This window comes from Drosophila albomicans, chromosome X (assembly GCF_009650485.2).
Source record: "Drosophila albomicans strain 15112-1751.03 chromosome X, ASM965048v2, whole genome shotgun sequence".
In the NCBI taxonomy this organism is placed as follows: Eukaryota; Metazoa; Arthropoda; class Insecta; order Diptera; family Drosophilidae; genus Drosophila; species Drosophila albomicans.
The window spans coordinates 6223418-6245479 of NC_047627.2; the positions used below are offsets into that span (position 1 = coordinate 6223418).

General features: G+C 39.9%; 3 protein-coding genes and 1 non-coding gene across 4 annotated transcripts in view; 2 read left to right on the forward strand and 2 right to left on the reverse strand.

Moving 5' to 3' along the window:
* The first annotated feature begins 1419 nt into the window (after positions 1 to 1419).
* LOC117577739 (uncharacterized) lies at positions 1420 to 2753 on the forward strand. The gene has a single exon (XM_034262649.2). It carries the CDS (start codon positions 1533 to 1535, stop codon positions 2649 to 2651), a length of 1119 nt encoding a protein of 372 aa, XP_034118540.1. The 5' UTR covers positions 1420 to 1532; the 3' UTR covers positions 2652 to 2753.
* A 1041-nt stretch (positions 2754 to 3794) lies between these two features.
* Positions 3795 to 5011, reverse strand: LOC117577740 (60S acidic ribosomal protein P2). Its single transcript, XM_034262651.2, has 3 exons — positions 4856 to 5011; positions 4226 to 4665; positions 3795 to 3998 (listed from the first exon to the last, which is right to left on the reverse strand). The coding sequence occupies exon 2, from the start codon at positions 4662 to 4664 to the stop codon at positions 4320 to 4322; it is 345 nt and encodes a 114-aa protein (XP_034118542.1). The 5' UTR covers position 4665; positions 4856 to 5011; the 3' UTR covers positions 3795 to 3998; positions 4226 to 4319.
* On the reverse strand, positions 4087 to 4168 carry LOC117578336 (small nucleolar RNA Me28S-Am982). Its single transcript, XR_004573370.1, has one exon. It is a non-coding gene; the product is annotated as a small nucleolar RNA Me28S-Am982 (small nucleolar RNA).
* Positions 5012 to 5823: 812 nt separating the features above from the next.
* Positions 5824 to 22062, forward strand: part of LOC117577737 (midnolin homolog) — a 44603-nt gene continuing 28364 nt past the window's right edge. The window contains exon 1 of the mRNA XM_034262645.2: positions 5824 to 7517. Within this exon, the coding sequence (XP_034118536.2) occupies positions 7033 to 7517 (485 nt within the window). The 5' untranslated portion in view covers positions 5824 to 7032. The remainder of the gene's footprint in view (positions 7518 to 22062) is intronic.

A 22062-nucleotide genomic window follows, 5' to 3' on the forward strand; every position in this document is an offset into this window, starting at 1 on the left:
CTCATTTGAGATAAGTAAGTAAAGGATTTGGTGGATTTCAAATTTAGAACATGATATTGCGCAGTTAACTTTCGTTATGATCTCTCGGAAAGTCGTCAGTAAAATATAGCCTGCAACTTAAATATATAGAAATATATATATATATACATGAACATACATTTTTTTCAAAGCAAAACAAAAAAAAAGTTAAATAAACAAATACCTCGTATACATTGAGCATAAATAAATAGTAAGCCATATATACATAGAGAACACAAATCACATACAAACAGAGAAAGAGAAAGAGAGAACACAGAGAAAGGAGGAGAAAGTAAATGAAGCATAAAAAGTGCACTGCAATAAACAATAGCGAATAACGCTTATTTTACACACAAAAACAAAAACAAAACAAAAGAAACCAAATCGCAAATAAAACTAATAAATTGTAATTTATTATAAACCGAACGTTGTTACAATAGTCACAGAAAACAAAGCCCCATAGCAAGCAAATCTAAAATAAATCAATATATACATACATATATATATATATTTTTTAAAAATCAATTGTAAGATATGCGACGAAATGAAAACAAAATACAAAATATAAAAAAACAAAAAAGAAAAGTTGTGCTGCAGCTTGCTATTAAAGAAATGTATCTATTTTTATTAACAAAAAAAAAAAACAAACAAAAGAGCAAAAGAATTTTTTTTAGGCAGCGAATTGTAAAAAATAACTTTAAAAAAGAAAATACGTTGAAATCTACTAAAAACTTAAAACAAATTGCGAAAAAGCAGTTATCACACATTAAAATCAAATGCAAGTATTATGTATCAAACACAAAATTTGAAAAATGGTAAAAAATCATATATATTATATACATACTATAATTAAATTACATAAATATATATATATATACAGACATATGTATAATGTATACATTAAATAATAATTTAAGCAAAAACACGTATAAGCCAGCAAACGCGAATTATGTTATGATGCAAATAAAAAAAAAAGAACAGTTAAAATTATGTATAAAATATAAAATGCAAAACTAAACGAATGGTATTTTAAATAAAAATTGACAACATTTTATTGCAGTATTTTGAAATTTTAAATTTTCAAACCCGCACTCTTAACATTGGCGCTAACAGCAGCTTAACAGATAACCACATTTCGATGGTCAGCGCTGTTACTACAACTTTTGGTATATTTTTATCGAGTACTGTTAACAGCGCTGCAATCGAATCGTAATTATTAAGCAGTGCTAAATTATTTCAAATGTGTAAATAAAACAAAACAAAATATATTATTTGAGAGCACGGAATATTGAATTCAAAAACAAAATTTAAATAAAATCTCGGAATTAATCGATATTTCCATCCCACCATTGATAGCACAATGTGACCCTAACTTTGGTATAAAATATTAAAAAGTACGAATAAAATTCGGTATTTTCAAACCAGCAAAGAATCTGCTTCTTGCAAAAGCATAACAAATATAATATAATAATATAAACACAAAACAAATACACAAACAGTGTGGCAAATGCAAAATGTTGCGTAATCGCCTGCTGCCACTGCCACTGACACTGCCCCTGCAACAAGCCGCACTCAGCTGGCAACGCAGCAAATCATCGACCGGCAGCGTGAACGCCACACGGCAAAGCAAAATCCTTGGCAAACTCTTTGGCAGTCGCGTCTCGGGCACCAAAAAACGTTGGTATCCCAGCCACGATGCAAACAGCAGCGGTGGCACCTCCTCCCACGCCACGGGCTATCAACCGCCCAGCGTTGTGTTCCAGGCATCGCAGTTTGGCAAGAGCAACAGCAACGGCAGCAAGCAAAACACACGCCGCATTGCCGTCTTGAACAAACTGTTTATGACGCACATCACCGATCTCTTGGCCACGGGAGAGGCAGCCGAAAACATTCTAGGACGTGGCCTGCAGGTGACACGCGTCAAGATCACCGGCGACTTCAGTTGCGTCAACGTTTATTGGATGGGCAATGATGCCACACTGGAGACGGAGCTGCAACGTTGCAGCGGCCAGTTGCGGCATGAATTGTCGCAGCTGCGACTGATGGGCGAAGTGCCGCGTATTAAATTTGTACGTGATCGCAGTGGCAGCAACATCAATCAAGTGGAGGGCATCTTGCGGACGCTGAATTTGCAACCCGTCGTGGAAGAGGACGAGACGGCAGCGCAGCAGCAACTGGATAGTCCCCATTACGATGTGGCACAGACGGCGCGTCAAGAGTTCTATGGCCAAGCAGCAGCAACGACCACGACGACGACGCCAGAAATGCGGCACGATGTCCTCGGACTGGATCATCGTCTCATCATGGACAAGATACTCGGCAAGATGCGCAAATCGAAGCAGGCTTGGGAGCAGCATCAGTCCACCACAGCTTCGTCAACTCCTCCGCCCTCCTCCACTGAGCTGATGCGTCAAATCGCCGTGACGGAAACAGCAGCATCGCAGCACAAGTTCGAGGCGTTTCTGGCCAAGAGACGTGAACGCAAACAGACACCGGAACGCAAGAAGCATCAACGAGTGGAAGAGGATTATGCGCTGGCAGCGACGTCGATGTCAGGACAGGATTACGATGAGAGGACGATGTACGAGCAGCAAGAGGATTACATTGTGGACGAGGACGACAAGAAGTCTTAGTCTCAGAAACAATTCGTTTTGTGTACTGTTTGTTAATTGTTAATGCCTACGCTTAGTTTAGCTAATAATACATATCGAAAGTATTCGATAACTTGAGAGTTACGTAATTGCATTCTTTCTTTTTGAGATACATTTTAGCGTAATTGAACAATTGTTGTATTATCATTGTTGCCAAATGATTTGCTAGACAATCTATATTGTGTTTTAAGTACCTATCTTTCGACTTTTCAGTGCCTGAATATTTGAGATCTCTATTTCTTAAATAAAAATATCTTAGATTGAAATCCAAAGACAACATTTTATTAGTCTTATCTCATTATCAAATGTTTTTACAACTAAATATCCTTTTATTTTGAAGGTAGTAATTTAATAGCAGAAATTTCCTGCTTATCAGCCTTTCTATTATTATATCACATTAAATTCGATCTTCTGAATCTTAATCTAACAAAAAATTAAACAATTAAAATAATTATTAATAATAATAAGTCTCACAGTATTGCTTATTAATAAAAGCTAATGATTAGCAAGCAGCTTTGATTCAATTTAATGTTGAGGCGAAAACAAAATTCAACAAAAAGATCATTGATCGTCTGTCTCTTTCGCTTTCGTTCTTGTTGTCGACTATGTCTATCTCTTTCTTGAGGTAAACAATCTGTGCTTCGACTATTTGTCATCAAAACAAGCAATATGCAGCATCAGATAAGCCGGATTTTTAGCTGTTTCCGCAGCAAAATTAATCTTAATCAGTTTAAGATGTTTTCAAAGTCTTTCCCATAAACTATTTCTGCTGCATTTGCTCCTTAACACATTCAAATGCATATCATGCGTATAGATAGCTATCTCTCTCACACGCCGCTAATGCTGGAAACACGTGCAAAAGCTCCGCTGCAGCACACACACTTATAGAAATGTATGTATGTGTGTGCACTGAACACAGTTTACACTGTGGCGATTAATTGAAAAGCGTGCGTCATATTTCTACACTGTTCAGCCAATAAAATGTGTCAGAACTTTGCGCCATTTCCATCTCTAAAAATCTCATTTTTAATACGAAATCACAGTTAGTTTTATTAGAAAAACTAGAGAAAAAAAATACATATTTTTTGGTTTTACGGAAAAAAATAAAAAAAAAAGACACTACACTTGTTTTTTTTGTTACGTATATAAGCGTAAACACTGCAGATTTTTTATTTCATAGAAATAAATGTTTCATTTTTGTTGTTTCTTTTTTCTTGTATATTTTGTCAATGTTGGAGGGTAAAAAAAAAGAAATTTTGAACAGGAACTCATGGCAATGTGCGCCTCTGTGCAATGCAGATGAAGATGTTGATTCCGCTGGCCGCTGTCCTGCAAAGGTGAAAAAGAGATAAATACATTAGTATAATGTCGATTGGCGGGATAACCAAAATGCAACAGGAGGAAGTGTGATGGCAAATGGTATTATCAGTGAAAACTTGTAAAGCATCAACGTAATGTGTTCAGTCGAAAGATGGTGAAAGTTTGGTTCATCACAAGAACATTTGCCATCGATTCCATTGTTGGGAGGAAAAAAGAACTTGTTTTTATAGACGTACCACGATTTTAGCTGTTGATGTTGGTTGCTGCTCTGCATATGTTTAGCATATATATAGTACACGCTCTGTTGTTGTTTTTGTGTGTGCAGGAAGCTTATTCGAAGAGAGCGAAACCCATATCGTCATCCTCAGACTCGGATTCCTCCTTCTTCTCCTCCTTCTTGGCTTCCTTCTTGTCGCCACCGGCAGCAGCAGCTGGGGCGCCACCAGCGGGAGCAGCAGCAGCAACACCGCCACCAACGGGCATGGACGAGAGCTTCTCGCGACCCTCCTTGATCAGATCATCGATGCTCTTGCCTTTGAGCTCCTTGATCACGCGGGTGAGACGCTCGGCATCAGCCTCAATACCGACGGAGCTGAGGATCTTCTCCAAATCAGCATTGGCGGGGCTCTCTTGTCCACCGAGGACAGCCAACAGATATGCAGCCACGTAACGCATGCTAAAATAATCAACACAAAACAAAAAAATACACCAAGTTAATCAAAACAATTGTTCACAAGTTGTTCGTGGCAAGCAATAATCTGCAAATATTATTGGCATCGCTGTAGCTTTTCATTCAATTTCTTGCACAATAATATCACATTAATTTGCTGCACAATTTGTTCTATTTTTTGCGGGTAAACACTTACTTTAAGTCTTTAGTTTTTGACACGAAACGTGAATATGCACAGAAAAACACAACTTTCGCCTAGGAGACCTTTAAACGAAAAGAACGCTGCTCGGCTTTGACGCAGGCAAGTCACTTCCGCATGTCAAAAATGACAGTCGACTCGCATGCAACCCTGTGGTTTGAAGTAGATGGCGCTTTAGTCGCAGTGTTGTATTTTTCACGCGACTGCTGTCAACACTGTGCAAAACTGTTCCACGGCTGTTATGTTAACGCACAGATTCTGTTGTGTTTGTGGCGCGCGTTTTCAAATCGTAGGTATTCGCTATGTGAAGTCAATGGTGGCTCACATAGTTTTTGGTATTAAAATACTGACAAATTACAAAAGTGCTTATTACACAACTATTAACGTAGTCTTCATTTATACAAAAAATGAGTTTATTTATATTATGTTGTATACTTTTAATTATGTCTAATTTGACGATTCTTTAATATTAGTTTATATTGCTGGTGATATCTGGATGCTGACATCCAAATTCATCACGCCTTTACGCAGATGGAAAAGTTTTCAAATGATAATACACAAAAATAACATTCACACTGATTTCATCAAATGTATTAAATAAAATTTAGTTATTTACGAGACGTCTTATTTAATATCTAAATATTGTTGTATTGTTAGTATCAAAATATAGTAAAGTGACTGTCGCATTAATTAATAAGTGTTCGTACTAAGAAATTATTGAGATAAGTAATAATAATAAATAAAGGTAGTTTGAGATGCAACGTCCATCGACTGAAGACGTTTTGTAAAAACCATTTTTAAAAAGATGCGCCTTTTTACACGCGATTTCTCAACAATTGTTCAACACCTAGCAAAGTGTTGCCAGGCCAAAGATTACTATGGTTGAATATTTAGTATATTATGAGTACTTCAAAGAGCATATTACGTATATTTTGAGAAACGCCACTTGCGGTCACGCTGTCTGTCGCTAGGTCAGAAGCAAAACCAAAGCCGGACGAGGCGGACGTGTGTGACGCTCGGGTGCGCGATATTTTTGAGATTTGTAACTGTTGTGTGCGTTGTCGCCTGCCTTTGCTTTGCTGTGTGTGTTGGGTACTCTTTTTTTTTACACTTTTGTTTGGCCGCTGCCACCGTCGTCGTCGTCGTCGTCGTCATCGTCGTCACCAACGTCTTTGCCGCTTACAATTTGACTCTTCGTCCACCACCAAACATCAAACTGTGTGTGTGTGTGTTCGCGCGTGTGTGTAACAAGTACAAACAACAAAATTCATAAATAAATAACCGAAATTGTTTTTGGACTTTATTATATCAATTTTTTTTGTTGCCGCGTGTTGCGTGCACAAACGCATAAAAAACAACCAAATTCCTAAGATCAATACACACAAATACAACAACAATAATACATGCGTACCTGGGCAAAGCAGCAGCAGCATCAAATCAAATAAAAGCGGAGCACACCAAACATAACCAAGAAGAAAACGGCGAAGCAGCAGTTACTTGCGATCAGAAAGGAGTGAGCGAGAGCGAGAGAGCGCGAGCATAAATATCAAGCAGTGCGTGTGAAACTGTAAACTGTTTCGCAATCGAAGCGAAGACGAAGAAAACGTACAAATAAAAGAAGCAAGCAAACCTACCACGCGTCGTCGGCTCGTTGCGCTTCGGTTCGGTTATTGCGTTCGGCACTTTACTCTCTCTCCGTGCTCCCCCCACCCCCAACACGCACACCCCCCACTAACATCATCATCCACCATAGTCGACGTCAGCGCCAGCGTCGTCGTCGTATCTGTCTCGACTGACTGACTGACTGACTTTGCGTGTGTCGAACTTTGGCAGCAGCAGCAGCAGCAGCGTAGACAAAAACTTCTAAGAAGCAGCGCTGCTTATTCGGTGCGTGTGCGTGTGTATTTGATTGCCATATGTGCTGAGTCTGTTTGTGTGTGCACAAGGTGTGGTGTGTATACAAAATCGATTGAACCAAACGCCGCAGTTGCCGCTAACGTCGCAGTCGCAGTCGCTGCAACGCGTTCGAACGTTACGCGATTTTTCAAACGCATTTTTTTCATGTGCTGAGAGCGTGTGATATTTTTTTTTCTGTGTCAAATTCAAATCAACCTTAAAATTTCAACGAAAAAGAAATACATACGACTACTGGATACTCTACGGAATTATTGCAAATGATGGATAAGTCAACAACGAATGCTGCGGCCGACAATGAGGCAACAAATGCTGCCACTGGGTGTGGCAGCAACACCAGCACTACAACAACAACAACTGGCAACGGCAGCAGCAACAACAACAACACCACTGCCAATGGCAACACCAACAATAGTGCTGCAAGTGCCACAAATGGTGGCAACAACAACAACTGCAGCAGCGGCAGCAGCAACAACAATGCTCGGCCCAATATCTTGCAACGTTTTGGCGTGGCGGCCACAACAAGTGCGCTGCTTAACAACAACAGTTCCACAACCGTTGTGCTGGGCACAGCGAACAACAACAACAGCAACAGCACGATGATTAACCTCAATATCAACACAACAACCGGCGGCAGCTTCGGTGTCAGCGTTGAGCCGCACATCACTGTTGAGAGTCTGAAGAAGATCATCGCCAAGAAGCTGAAAGTGGCCAAGGATCGCATTTGTTTGCTGCATCGTGAGAAGTAAGTAAACAAAACATTTTATTCGAAAATAATTCAATAAGCAAGACTACAAAGAATCGAAGAAAAAAGAATAAGAAAAGAAACAATAGGAGAAGCAAAGCAAGGATCAAGAAGCAGTTGATATGCTTATTGCACTGCTTGCATTCAGGTGCACTGCTTGCACAGTGAATTTTAGAGGAAGAAAAGGAAATGGAGTAGAGTAAATTCCATAATTTCAATTCAATAAGAATAAAAGAAAATAGGGAATCAAGAAAATGGATGGAATTTAATTTCCTAGAATTCACAAACAAATAAGAATATTGATGTGATCACCAAATAAGTAAAAGCTTTGGTAAACAAAACAATTGGAAAATTAAAAAAAAATTTTAGAGTGACCAACTTAGGATTAAAAGTAATCGTGAGATTTATTGCCAAAACGATAAGAAAATTGCAAAACATTCATTGTTAAATGCCTAGCCGCTGTTCTTCATTGATGGTAAAACTATTAAAATAGAAAATGAGACTTCTCTTAGGCTGTTCATAATTAGAGTGACCGTATTAATGACTTTTGCTAGCTGCGAGTGAGTTTGTTTGTTGGTTCGGCAATTAGAGCGATCATCGTAATTGAAACTGTTTGCTGTTGCACTTAACAATTAGAGTGACCGTATTAATTGCTTCCGCTGATTACACTGCTCAACTAGAGTGACCAGCCCACAACAAACGTCAAAGTGATGCAACACACGTTTGATTTTGTCGCTTCACATTTTCACATGGTTTGCACCGATTTGCGATAAATGCTGATGCTTCAGGAGGCCCGTTAGCGGAGGGAGGGGGCGGGGCAAGTGTTAACTGATTAGCATATGCAACAATTGCGTCAGTGGGAAAAATACACGTGCTCTCCAGTTGAAGGAGAGAGACAGAGAGAGAGAGAGAGAGAGAGAGAGAGAGAGAGAGACAGCTGGCAATATGGCGGTCGAAAGGCAAAGTTTGCACGCACTCGATAACATTCGATTAATGCTAATTGCTAGATTTCAAACGTGTCTCGATCTACAGCACTAAAAACACACATACACACACGCTTGCTGTGCGTATGTGTTTGTGTGTATGTGTGGCATTTATTGTGCTTTTTCGTTTAGAGCTTTGTTTAGTTAAATGCTTTTGATTATCGTTTTATATTATCGTTTTGCCTTTGTTGTTATACGCGGCTTTGTTGCCAGCTACTTGCATGTGTGTGAGTGTGTGCGCTTTAATGTTGTCACTATGCTTTGCTCTCATTTATTGCAAAGATAACCTCCAAAAAAAAAAATAAAATAGGTAAGCAGGATATAAAACACAAAATGCAAAGAAATAAAAATCAAAGCAAAAACTGAAAAAGAACAGCATTATTTTGATGTCATTTTATAACGTGCAAAACAAAAAAAAAAAAAACAACAAGCAGCGGGCAGCGCTGCTCGCGGCGACGTTGACGACGACATACAACTAGTTGCATTGCCGGTGCAGCAGCAGCAAACAAACAAAAGCGGCTGAGCGAGAGCGCAATACACACACACACACACATACACACATGAACACAAAGCAAATAAAGAAGTAGCAGTAGAAGTAAAAGAAAAAGCAAAAGAGCAAAAAAAATGCCTGGCTTGGCTTGGCTTTATTTAGCCCTTTGCACGCGCTCTCTCTCCCTCTCACACACACACACAAACAGTTTCTGAGAGAGTGCGCTTGTGTGTGTGTTGCAGGTTAACAGTAAACAACACACAGAGAAACACACTCACATGGTGTCGTTTTTTTTTGTTGTTTTATTTTTGCAGCGAGGAAAATGAAAATGCAGTTGAAGGGTTTCCCTGTGCATACTAAAGTGAATATTGTGTTGTTGTTTTTTTGTTTTTTGTGTTTTTTTTGTTGCTGCGTGCATTCGCCTCGACAACTCTTTGCACTGCTTGACCAACTGTACTAAGCAGCGCAGTCGACTGAGGCAGCGACAGTGGGATTTGCTTTGTTGTTGCTGCTGCTCCAGGGACGTGCCTTTCACTTTGCCCAAAGAAGAGGAAGAAGCTGAGAGCAAAGCAAAGAAGAAATAAAAAAAAAAACAGAACCAAGTCGAAACTTGACTGATAAGAATTTTGCATGCTCTTTGCTGCTGCTGCTGCTGCTCCTGATGTTGTTGTTGTTTCGGATTCGGTTTCCTCTTTTTTCTGCATCTGTTTTGTGACAGCAACAACAACAAGAACACCAACAACAGCAATGTCATTCACACACTCATGTACACTCCTTTGCACTTGAAGTTGGCTGCGCTTTGTTTTGTGTTCTGTGTTGCGCCATGTGCAGATTTTTGTTGTAGTTGTTGCTGTTGTTGTTGCACTGCTTGCTGTGCTGCTTGCTCTTTGTTCTTGGGGCGGCTGCTGCAATCAAAAAATGTTGTTCTTGTTGTTGTTGCGCTTATCGGCGTCGCCGCTGCTGATGATGATGCTGCGTTTGCGGCAGAGCCGAGCTCGCTCTCTCCTTTGTTTGCTAAAAGTTCTACGACCACCCAAATGTCAGATGTTGTTTAACCCGCAGATGCCAATCCCCCACCCTCCACACACACATATACACACCTCCCCCACACACACACACGGTTGCTGATAACGTGGCCAAGCAACCACCAGCAGCCTAAAAAGCTTGGGAGTTGAATGAAAATCGTTTGCAACTTGCATAAATGAATATTACTTTTCGTTTTTGCGTTCGCGGGTTGTGGAAAAGCCAACATCCACTCGTGTGTCGCAGGCGAGAATGCTCAAGAAAAACGCAGTTGAAAACTGAGGAAGCAACAACCACCGCAGAAGACACCACCACCAACAAAAAAAAAGTGGAGGAAAGAAGAAGCAACTCTATTGACACCATTCCCGCATGAAACCACAAAAACCTCCTCGACAATCGCGTCTCGAGTTGTCTCTGTGCAACCCTTTTCCCTTTTTTTTATATTGAGCTGTCCAGCGCAGAAAGTTTGCTGCCCTTAAATTCATTCAACTTGAAAGTTGCAACTTTCCTCGCCAAGTGTTAATGCCACACGCTAAGCCACAAACATCAGCTAATTGAAAAAGTGCAAACGCAACTTTGCATAACTGAATGTGTTTTATAGATTGCAAGATAATTGCAAGTTTATATGATTATAATCTCTTGAACTTGAGAAAAACTGCTAAAATGAAGAGTAAATTGGTTTATTCTTTTGCTTGCAAATGAATTTTATAAATCATGATGAAATTGCTGATTGATGAGTAATTTTATTTATAGCGCAATGACGCATCTTTTAGCTAGATAAACAAATTTAATTATAGATCCAAAATACGAATAAAGGAATGGATATTCATTATAAAATACTGATTTGTATTAGAAATCAAAAAAAAAAAAAAAGTAAACGAAGATGTTTAGTAAAGTATTTTGATTTAATTTACTGATACTGATTTGTATTATAAATAAATAAAAAAAACGTATACGGAAATATTTAATAAAGTACTTGATGTAGATGTATTTAATTTATAATTTATAAAATACTGATTTATATTAGAAAAAAAATCAGTATACGAAGATGTTTAGTAAAGTATTTTGATTTAGATGTATTTAAATTATAATTAATAAAATCAGTATTTTATATTATATATTTGTATTAGAAATAAATAAAAGAAACAGTATACGGAGATATTTATTAAAGTATTTTGATTTAGATGTATTTAAAGTTGATTGTATTTCCTTAAGTTATTCTAATTTAAAGAAAAACAAAGAGTGACCAAATAAAACGCAAAGAGAGAGCTCGACTTTGTGGTACAGGGTATTTGATAGTCGAGCAAGTTGTCAGCTGAGGCGCCAGTGACGTCGTTCGCTGTGTTTATGTTTAATTTGTCAAAACTGTTTGACGCTTATCTGCGCATTGCTTTTGCATCACTTCCAATTGGAAGTGTTGTTGTGCTTACGCCAACTCCCCCTCCCCCTCCCCTCTTTCCTCACTCACCTCATGATCACACACATCGCAACGTGTGTGTGTGTGTGTGTGTGTGTATTCTTTAGATTATTGCGCATATCAGTAGCATGGCAACCACTCGCCAACACCATCAACCCCCTCCCTCCCCATCGCCAATCCCTTTGCTGTGGCTTTAAGGTGTGCTTGGCGATGAGAGCGATGCTGACGCAAGCAGCGACGTCGACAGCGACTGCGACTGCGAGAGCGGCATTAGCAGCTATGACATAAGCTAAAAGCGAAGCCCAAAGCCAAGACACATGTTGTCTCATCTTCTACTTATGCTTTCTCTGTTGCTTCGCCGTCTTCTACTACTTCTTCTTCTTGCTCTTTTCAGCGCGTTCATCAACAGTTTTTCGTATTAATTTTAGTTGCACTTTTTGCTTTGCTTTGTTTTTATTGCCGTTTCTATTTCTATTTTAATTTGAAATAGAAAAAAATAAAAACAAAAAGTTTGACAGCGTCGTCGTCGTCACGGTCAACACGCTAACGGCAACGCAACGCAATACAAGCGACAGCGGCAGCGACGTCAACGTCATCGACTTTGTTTGCATGTGTTGAGTTTCCAGTGTGTTGTGTTTTGCTGCTCGCGTGTCTCTTTGGGTGTGTGTGTGCGTGTGTGTGTGTTGAGTTTCTCTTTGGGCCCGTGTTGAGTTTTGCCGCGTTTTAGTTTAGTTTTGTTTTTCTGTCTCCGCTCGTTCGTTTCATTTTTTTTTTTGTTTTTTTTTTTCATCTTTTTTGGGGCTTGTCACGTTGCTTGGAGGCCCTGGGCCTTGGGTCTGCCGCTCAATCGCAGCCTCCGTCGCTGCTGGCTTCCCTTCGCTCTCTCTCTCTCTCTCTCGCTGTCTAACGCTGCTTACTCTGTCTGCTTGTTGAAGCGTGTAGTGATAGTTTTGTTGTTGTTGTTGATGTTTTCCCCACACAGTGTAAGACCTTGTAATTTATACTCACAGCACCTCCAATTTACAAAAAAAAAAAAAAAATCAAATAATGCTTAAAATACAATTGCACAGCAATATCTTATTGGGCTAAGGCGAATATTCAAATGCTCTTTTTCAAACAGCATTAATAATAATAATTTAATCGAAAATTTGTTAAATGTGTTTAGAATATTTTGACTATAAATTTGTATTAAATATTAATTACACTGAAATATTTTATTACCAAGATTATTCAAACTGTGCATCAATTGTATAATATGAACACTTCTTCATTAGTTGAAGAATGTCGAGGTATATCCAATAGCGATAACGATAACGATAACAGTGCTCGATAGTGCTTGATCGAAATGTGTTTTCGCTACGTCGCCACAATAGAACACAAAAAAACAAATAAAAATAATTTGTTGCTTTTGCTGCGCAGTTTTTACTTGTTGTAGCTATTGTAGTTGTAGTCGAAGTTGTTGTTGTTGCTGTAGTTGATTAGGCAGCACACCCCCCTCCCTTCCCCTTGGGCCGGTGTCTCAGAGATCTTGTTTGAAATATTGTGGACAGCGCTTTGTTCTGGCTTATTGTTTGCATCTATCGCTCTCGCTCACACTCGCATCGCGTGTGTATGTGTGAGTGTATGTGTGTGTATAGAGATCAGGTTACACAAGATGCGACGCCGACGTCGTCTTGCCCTTTGTGCGCTGCGCTGCGCTGCTTGCACAACCAAGCGAGAGAGAGGTGAATTTTTGTGAGAGTGTCGTTTGAATGAATGGACATAGTGTGAGAGCAAAACTCGTTTAGTTGCAGCTGGGAAAGTTTAAGAGACATGAAGAGAGAGAGTAGCAACCTGTGCTTCACCTCGCCAGCCCTTTTTAACTATGCGCCCGGCCAATTTCCAAGCCCCACAAGTGTGCTGCAGAGCGATGGACAGAGAGAGAGAGAGAGAGGGAGAGGGAAAGCTTATGGCCCTTGGCTGCCATTTTGTTGCTTGCGCTCTTCACTCTTTTCGCTTGGCCCTTGGCTGCGATGGCGCCAGCTGAAGAAGACATGAAGAACATGAAGAAGCAGCTAAAGTAGTGGAAGTCGAAGAAGAGGAAGCGTCAGCCTGCAGTTAGAATTGAAATTGTTGCAAACTTTGCAACTTTGTGTGTTGTTTGGCCGAAAATCGGCTAAAAATAGCCCATGGTCTATGTGTAGTCTGTATTTTGTAGCAACTACAACAAACTAACAAAACTCAGCGTGTCGACAGCTAAACCCAAAGATACAGATACAGACAGATGGCTGATACAAAAATAAATCTGGCTAGTAGTTGTTGGCAAATCGAATGCTAATGGCACGTTTGCGTGTTTCTCTATATGCCAGAGAGATACATTTATGCAGACAGACAGTTTGCCTTAATTATGCCCCCAAAATTGCACACAAATATCGAACATTATCTATTTATACACACGCACACAGACACAGACACACACGCATAAACTTGCATCTGTAGAGAGGCGACGACAGCTGCTGTTGTTGGTGCTGCTTCTTCTTCTTCTTCTTTATCATCTGCGTGGTGGTTGCGTCTCTCTTCTTTCCCATAGGTGTCAATGCACCACAGCGCACAGATATTTAAGCTGTGCAGATCTCCCCCAGTGCACCCCACCACCACCATCGCATGCTCAATAAATATTTACAGTGTTGAGATAATTGAACATGCAAAAATGCCTCTTTATTGTTGTTGGTCTTGTTATTTTCGGCAACAAAGAGCGCGACGACAATTGCCAACAGCTTAAAGTCAATGTGTGTGCAAGCAGTGCACACACACTTGCATACTAGACTAGTGCCGTTAGAGAGACAGAGAGAGAGAGAGACAGAGACAGTACGCAAAGGCAAAGGTAAAGGCAACGAGAGAGAGCAACGAAGCCAAGATGGTGGACACTCAATGCTATGCAAATGCAAAGGCAAAGGCAAAAGCAATAGCATTAAAATGCAAATGCAAATGCAAATGGAATAACTGCATGTGTGAACTCGTTTAGAAAGATGCCGTTCATTCATGCATTCATTCACTTATTCATTTCAATTGAAAATTGCATTCATGCTGTCCAATAAGAAGCAGGGTATATGATAGAGTTGACACAATTTAACCCTGTGTTGTGTATGATCGAAGTGACCAAAGTAAAGAGCAGCAGTGGCGCCATCTAGCGACTCGCATTTCCTAATTGCATTTGTTTGCATCTCTATGAGTGTGTCAGAGAGAGAGAGAGAGAGCAGCTTATTAACTTTGTAGCGGTGTAGAGCAACAGCAAGTCGATCTCGCTGTGTAGTCTGTGTGTGTTTACTCGTTTGCTTGCAGCATGGGGGCGTTCATTCAGCGCCAATTTCCAGTGCAACGCAAGGTGGGGGTAAACCAACTTATACACACATGCATACGCTCACGCTATGCAGCAGCAGTTTGTCTGCTTCTAACTTTCAATTGCTGCCCATATACATACATATGTACATACGTATGTTTACTTTGCTGCTGCTGCTGTTGTTGTTTCTTAATTATTTTTGTGCTTTTAGCTTTGGCTAAATTAAGCAAGCAGCGCTGCATGGCGACGCCGACGCCGACGCCTAACGCCTTCTCAATGCAAAAACAAAAATGTCTAACTTACGACATCAATAACGTCATCCAGCAACAACGATTGCGACGCCAGCAGCACAGGCCAGGCCTATGCATTCCCCCACCACATATCACACACACACACACACTCGCTCGCAGTAAAGCTGCCCATGCATATTACGCTGCCGATCTGCGTCTCGGGGCCGGCCGGCAATTGTGTTTGCTTTGTGTATAGAGAGCGTGAGAGCGAGAGAGTACCGCTCTCTTTACGTATGCAAGCATGCTCTCCACTAATACTAACACTGTGACGACTCTAATACGCGTCGGCATGGTGTGTGTGGGTGTGTGTGCCTTTGTGGGGCTTTTGTTGCGTTTGTGTGTGTGCGCGCGCACAAATGCCAACTCTTGTAGTTGTTGTTGTTGTTGCTTTTGCTATTGCTATTGCTTTTGCTGTCTGTCTATTTGCATTTCAATGTTTGCCCTTTCGCGAAACGCCTTCCGGTGGCTGGCTGCTGCGCCAGTGATGCCCAGTGCCAGTGCCAACGCCAGTGCTGCCTGTCAATGTTGTTGATTATATGGTGACGGCGACGGCGGCTGCGCTGCTCGCGTCGCTGAATCAATAGCTCGAAATTAGAAGCAGAGTCTGCGTCGCTGCGCTGCTCTCGATGTTGTTGTTGTCGCTTTTATTTTCGTTGTTAGGTGGTCGCCTTGTTGGCCATGTATAGAGGGCATGCCTGCCTATGGTGGGTGCACGCTATGGTGAGCTGCTGCCTCTGCCTCTGCTGCTGCTGCTGCTCTGCTGTGGGCAGCGTAGAGTGTATAGAGTGATGGGTGGAAGGGGGGGCAACGTAGGTGTTTGCTATTTTTAGTTGCTTTTGCTGTGATTTCTCATTGTTGTTTGTTGCTGCTTGGCTGCTGCTGCTATTGCTGTTGCTGTTGCTGCTGCTGCTGTTTCTCCCCTTCTCCGTCCCCGCCCCCGCAACCCGCAGCTCTGTTGATTTCTTTGTTTAATTTGTCTTTGTTGTGGATGCTAGTCGACGTCAGTGTGTGACGAGTAGAGAGGCGTAGGGAAGGAAGGGGAAGGGGAAGGGGGGCAACAGGCATATGCAAATCGCTTTTGCTGCTGTTGATGTTTTTTCAGCTGTTTCGCATCGATTTTCTATGCAACCCTTTTCGACCACGAGCTTTTTCATTACCCAGGGTGGTGGTTGCCCTGCCCTTCCCTTCCTTCACTCCTCCTCTCCTGCAAGTTGCAACATCCCCAAAAACTGACAGCCAGCAACAATTGCACAAAGTTCTCTGACCATATGGCTAAAGTTAACGCTGCCGGAAATTAATGAAAGTCATCAGCGATAACAGCGACGTCGCTGCCGCTGCCGCAGTCGACTGCATGAAGCAACCCCAAGTGAAAAGCTTAAACTTAAGCTTGCCTACCCCAAAAGCAACCCCCCAATCATCCCACCCCCATCCCCATCCCCAATTACTTGCACTCTCTGCTGCGGCTTCAATTTCAACGCTGCGCCCTTTCGACACTGCCTATTAAAGCTTGCTTTTGGGGGCCTCTGGCAACTCTGCCAGGGTTGCCACCCACCAGAAGGGCGCGCTGTCCAGTTAAGATGGCCCCTTGCATCAGTTTGCTGCCTTTTTTTTTTATAAGCCTGCGAGTGTGGTTGAATGTGTGTGTGTAAGTATGTGTGTGTGGGTGTGTTTAGAAGTGTACGTGTGTGTGTGTGTGTGTGTGTGTGCGGTGGTTGTGGGCAGCTCTTTGGGCTTTAAAGAGGGTTGCACAGCCTTTTGAGCTGTGTGTATCTGCTCTCGGCTCTCAGCTAGGTTTGCTGGCCAACAACTCTTAACTAATCTACCCAACCACATGGCTAACAATAGGTATGAATTATTAATGCCACCAGCAAGCAACTTAAGGGTGTGCGACAGCCCCAAAAAAGCAAACTGTATGCGTCTCTCTGTGTGTGTGTGTGTGTATCTAAAAAACACATGCTCAGCATACAGACGAGCCTCAATTGCCGAATGATTGCCAAAGATACAAATGCACAAATCTATATAGCAAAAGATATATAGTATTTATCATGGTGTAGCTATCTATAGCTATAGCTTTAGCTATTTGCCAGATAATCTATATGTTTGTCTAGCATGAATTTTATTTAATTTCGAATTTATTTACCCATTGGGCAGAAGATTATTATAACTTCCAGAAAATGTGTATAATAGGCATATCCAACCTTTAAAGAATATATATTCTTGATCACACAATATAGTTATGTCCGTCTGTCCGTCCGTCTGTATGAGCACCTAGATCTCAGAGACTATACGAGATAGAGATATTATTTATTTTCGACAGCACTTGTTATGTTTATATAATCGAGTAACAAACGTAATTTTGAAGCTAGAGTCGCGAATTTTGTACATATAATAATAACTATAGTATGTAAGATTCCTGATTTGGTTGTGATCAGATACAAAATGTAGAAGTTAGCGAAGAAATTCTTTTCTATGGGAAAAAAACTTACTGACTACGGGTTTTTTAGTTGCTTTGCTTGCCAATCTGGTATATTTACTCTCTGTGGTATATTTTGAATGTAGTAGTGTCTCAATATACCAATTATAGCCTTTGGAATATTTTTGTATTTTTGAGGTATATTAATTTGGTGTATATTTTGAATAATGCCGATCTGTTTTCCCTTTTTAAAAATGGGTAGCTCGATTATACTTGCTTATTATATTTATACTGGAAAAGATCTCAGTTCTAATAACTATTGCTATCTCAAGAGTGTCTCTAGTCTAGCATAAATTTCGTTTAATTTCGAATTTATTTAATCATATATTTTTTAATATTATATTGAAATAGTTCTAGTTTTAATAGCTATCCCAAGTATCGCTATTTTTAGCAGATATCTGCACTTTTTGTGTGACAAATATTTACTTAAACTCAATTGTTTCCTGCTAACTGAGAAGATTCGCTCTTCACTTCGCTCTCTCAACTCAATTTTCAACAATTGAACAAAAATAATTCGAGTTGTATTTTGCTTGCACTCCTCTTAACTTTTCCAATGGCAAATGTGATAATAGAGAATGGAATGAAATGTTGTAGATGTTATTTAGTTATACAAAAGAATAATTATAATTTGAATTCTTTTCAATTTGGATTCGGTTAGCGTATTTGATTATCGACTTGCTATTTTCGTTTTCTTCTTTTTACTCTTCACTATTCAACATATGTTTTATGTGTATAATCTAAAGTGTGTATAAAAATAACACATGCCTTTTGGTCTAATCGCGAATTTTTGCTGCCTTTTGTTGTTGTTGTTGTTGTTGTTGTGTGAACGCGTGCTCTTCGCACTGATAAAAATACAACAGCAAAACAAAATATAAATAAAAAACAGAAGGAAAAGCACAAAATAAATAAAGCCAAAAATAAAAGTGAAAAGTAGACAAAAAAATGCAAAAAAAAAACAAATATCAATACACATAAAACACACAATTCAATTAACCAACAAAAATCAAACCAGATTTCTCTATCTTTCTGCGTGTGTGTGTGTTTGTGTGATATCAAAAATATATCAAAAAAAACCAGATTAGAAAACAAATTTTGAACTATGTGTATGCGCTTAACACTTCCGTGTACATTTTGTTTCTGATTGCGAGCTGCGAAAGTGTGCGTGAGTGTGTAAGTGTGTGTGTGTGTAGAAGAAGGCGGTGGTGTTGCGGTGGGGTGGACGAATTGGAAATGATACAACTTTTCATTATGCAATCGCAGAACGCGTGACGACAGAACAACAGCAACAGCAAAGAAAGAAAAACAAGCGAAAATGCGAAAACAAATTGCAAAAAGAGTTGAACAAATAGAAAAAACTGTGGGGAACAGAAGAACAGATCGTACGATAAATAATAATAGAGGTTCACTTGATAGTTTTGTAAAAGAAAGAAATAAGAGATGCATATAAGAAGGTTTATACATTCATGATATTCAATGTACTACAAAATATAGTTGAATATATTTATAAAGTATAATTTCAAATAATATCAAAGGTCAAATGATATATTTAAATAATATAAAAATCCTTTCCACATTCAAGATATTGAATGTACTTCAAAATATAGTTGAGTAAAGTATAATAGAAAATAATATCAAAAGGAAAATTATAAAATGAAAAATAATGTAGAAGTTCTTCCTAATTCATAGTTACAAAGTATAATTTATAATAATATCAAAGGTGAAAAGATATATGTAGAAATCTTTCTTAGACTCTCAACTATGCTCAGCAAGTTCATGTGTTCCATCATCATGTTGTCTGCTTATCAACAGAGTCTTACGAGTCTTTCCCATATAACATATATCTTATCAACTAACTTTATAGCCTTGTCTTTGTTATACACAAAGAGTTGACTTCATATTTAAGGGGCTAAAGTTTCAAAGTTATAGTAATATTATGTTTATCACATGAATTTACGTATTTTGGAATTAAATTCCTGATCTAATGTCGTAGTTACAAGTCTTTTGGATTAGAATAACAACTACGCAGTAATATAATTTTTTATGAGCTTAAGTTTTTAATGTTGGAAATGTTTAACTAGAATTTCGAGATTTATTTTACACTTTCAAAGATTTCTGATGATATTTTCAACATTCCTTTTGGGTATTCAGCAAAAACTATTACTTGATGTTTTAAATGATTTCATTAACAATGGAACTTTAAAGATTATTTATTTTCTAATATTCGAACATTTTTTGAAGATATTCTATGAATCTTTTATAGTATTTTAAATATTATTTATATTTGCACATTCAGCAAGCACTTTGGAGATTATTTTATATTTGAAGAGAAACTATTTTTTGACTTTTTTTTAAGATGCTCTATGAAACTTTTATAGTATTTTAGATATTATTTATAGTTGGAATATTCAGCAAGCACTTTGGAGATTTTTTGACATGTTTTTCATTAAATTTGATGAATATATTTTATGAAACTTTCGTCTTATAAATATAATTTATATTTAAATATTCAGTAAGCACTATCTTTAATCTCTTATATAGTTTTGCAGTCACTATTGATATTTTCATACTCTCTCTCTTTCTCCGTTTAGCAAACCTTTAAACTATAATGCCTAAATCTCTGGTATTTACAGACCTACTTTTGCAGCTTTGTCCCCATTGCTCTCTCTCTCTCTCTGTCTCATACACGGTTACTACCATCTCTCTGTCTTGCTCTTGATGTCTTCATCTGCTGGCACTTTACTTACTGTGGGTGGGTTTGTGGATGTGGATGAGAATGAGGGGGGAGAGATGGGGGAGGCATAACAATGTCGCTCTGTGTGTACAGTTGCCCTTGAGTTTGACAGTCAGTCGCTCTCTCCCCAGTTATGTTAGGCAAGCCCACTCCCCCCTCTGTCTCCACCCCTTCTTACTTATACACTGGTTGAGCCAGACATTTGGACGACGTCAACGCAGAGGGCTTTTATGTGATACAGTTTGAGCAGCACTGTGTTGAGCGATGCTTTTCCGGTTTTTATGACGACAACCAAACCAGAGACTAGAGGCCTTTGGTGGTTGCTTCCTTTTTACTGCTGCTGGTGGTGGAATTTCTCACTTGGCAGCTTCATTGCTTATTGCCTATGTCTACGTCTGTGTGTGTGTGTGTGTGATTTTCTTATATTGCTACTGCTTCTTCTTTCAATTGCTTGTATCCTGCTTATGCACTGCCTTCCTTCAGTTATTGTCCCTCGTCCTGTGGCCGAGGCAACAACGCACTTAACATGATAATTTACGCCACACACACACTCACACACACATGTATGCATATTCTCTTTCGCACGCTGTGTGCAAGGTGGTGGAATTTTATGCTTCGCCTTTGGCTGGAAAATGTTTAAACAGCGCAACAAACAAAAACCAAGCCAAAGGCCATTAAAGAAAAGAGAGAGAGAAAAAAAAGAAACAGACAAAAAGAAAAGGTGTAGCAAAGGAGAGAGCAAGAGTGAATGAGAGAGCGTGGCGAGATCAATTTATTTAGTTGGCTGCATGTTGCTGCTGTCGCTGCTGTTGTTTGCTGTCGCACATAACCTCACAAAATGTGCGTGTGCACTTCACACTCCACATGGCGCAGTTTGAGCAGCACTGCTCGACCAGCATAAATCGCCAGCTGACTGACAGTTGCACAGCCACTGGCGTACATTTTACTTTAAATGCGGGCTGATGATGGTGGTGCAAGACTGTTGGGTGGAGGGGGAGGCGCGGGGGTCTGACTGTCTGGGCGATTCGCCGGGCCCTGGACCTGGGCCTCGCTGCTGGCAACGACGACGACGACGACAACGACGTCGGCGTTCGTGTTAGCATCGTCTGTCTATTGCGTAAAAGCAGCGCGCGAGGTGTGTGCTGAGGAAGACGACGCACACGCAGACACCCCCGCAGACAAAGCCTAAGCACACACACACACGTGCAGACGCCACACCTCGCTGTATGTGTGTGTGTGTATTTTATGCTGCCTTTAAGCTTTTTAAAGCTTAAGTAACTTTAAGTCCAGACTGCCGTTGGCTGCGCTGCTGCGATGCCGACGACGCCACTGTGCGTGGTGAGTTTTGGGCACCTGCTGCTGCTCGCTGTATGTGTGTGCGTGTGTGGATCTCTGTATGTGTATTGAGTGCGTGTATATTATGTATGTATGTATGTGTGTAGTGTGTGTTCGTTTTTGTTGCTATGCCAGAGCAGTCAGCTTTCTTTTGTCCATTACGTTATGCGTTACGTAGCGTGACGACATTATTGCTGGCCATGCTGCTTGCTGCCGGCAACATGCTACTTGCGCTTGTGCAACATGCCGCAAGCAATTTACGTAAGTGCCAATGAATGAAAATTACACTCTGCGTGTGTCTGTGTCTGTGTGTGTGTGCGTGTTACGTTTGCCACGCCTCTTGCGGCTGCGGGCTGACCCAAATATTGTTGCTGCTTCTTTTTTCTTTTATTATTTTTTTTTTTTTGGTTTGTTGGTTTCGTGTGCGCGTAACAAAAAAAAGCAAAAAAAATGAAAAAAGCAACACACCAAAATCTTATCAATT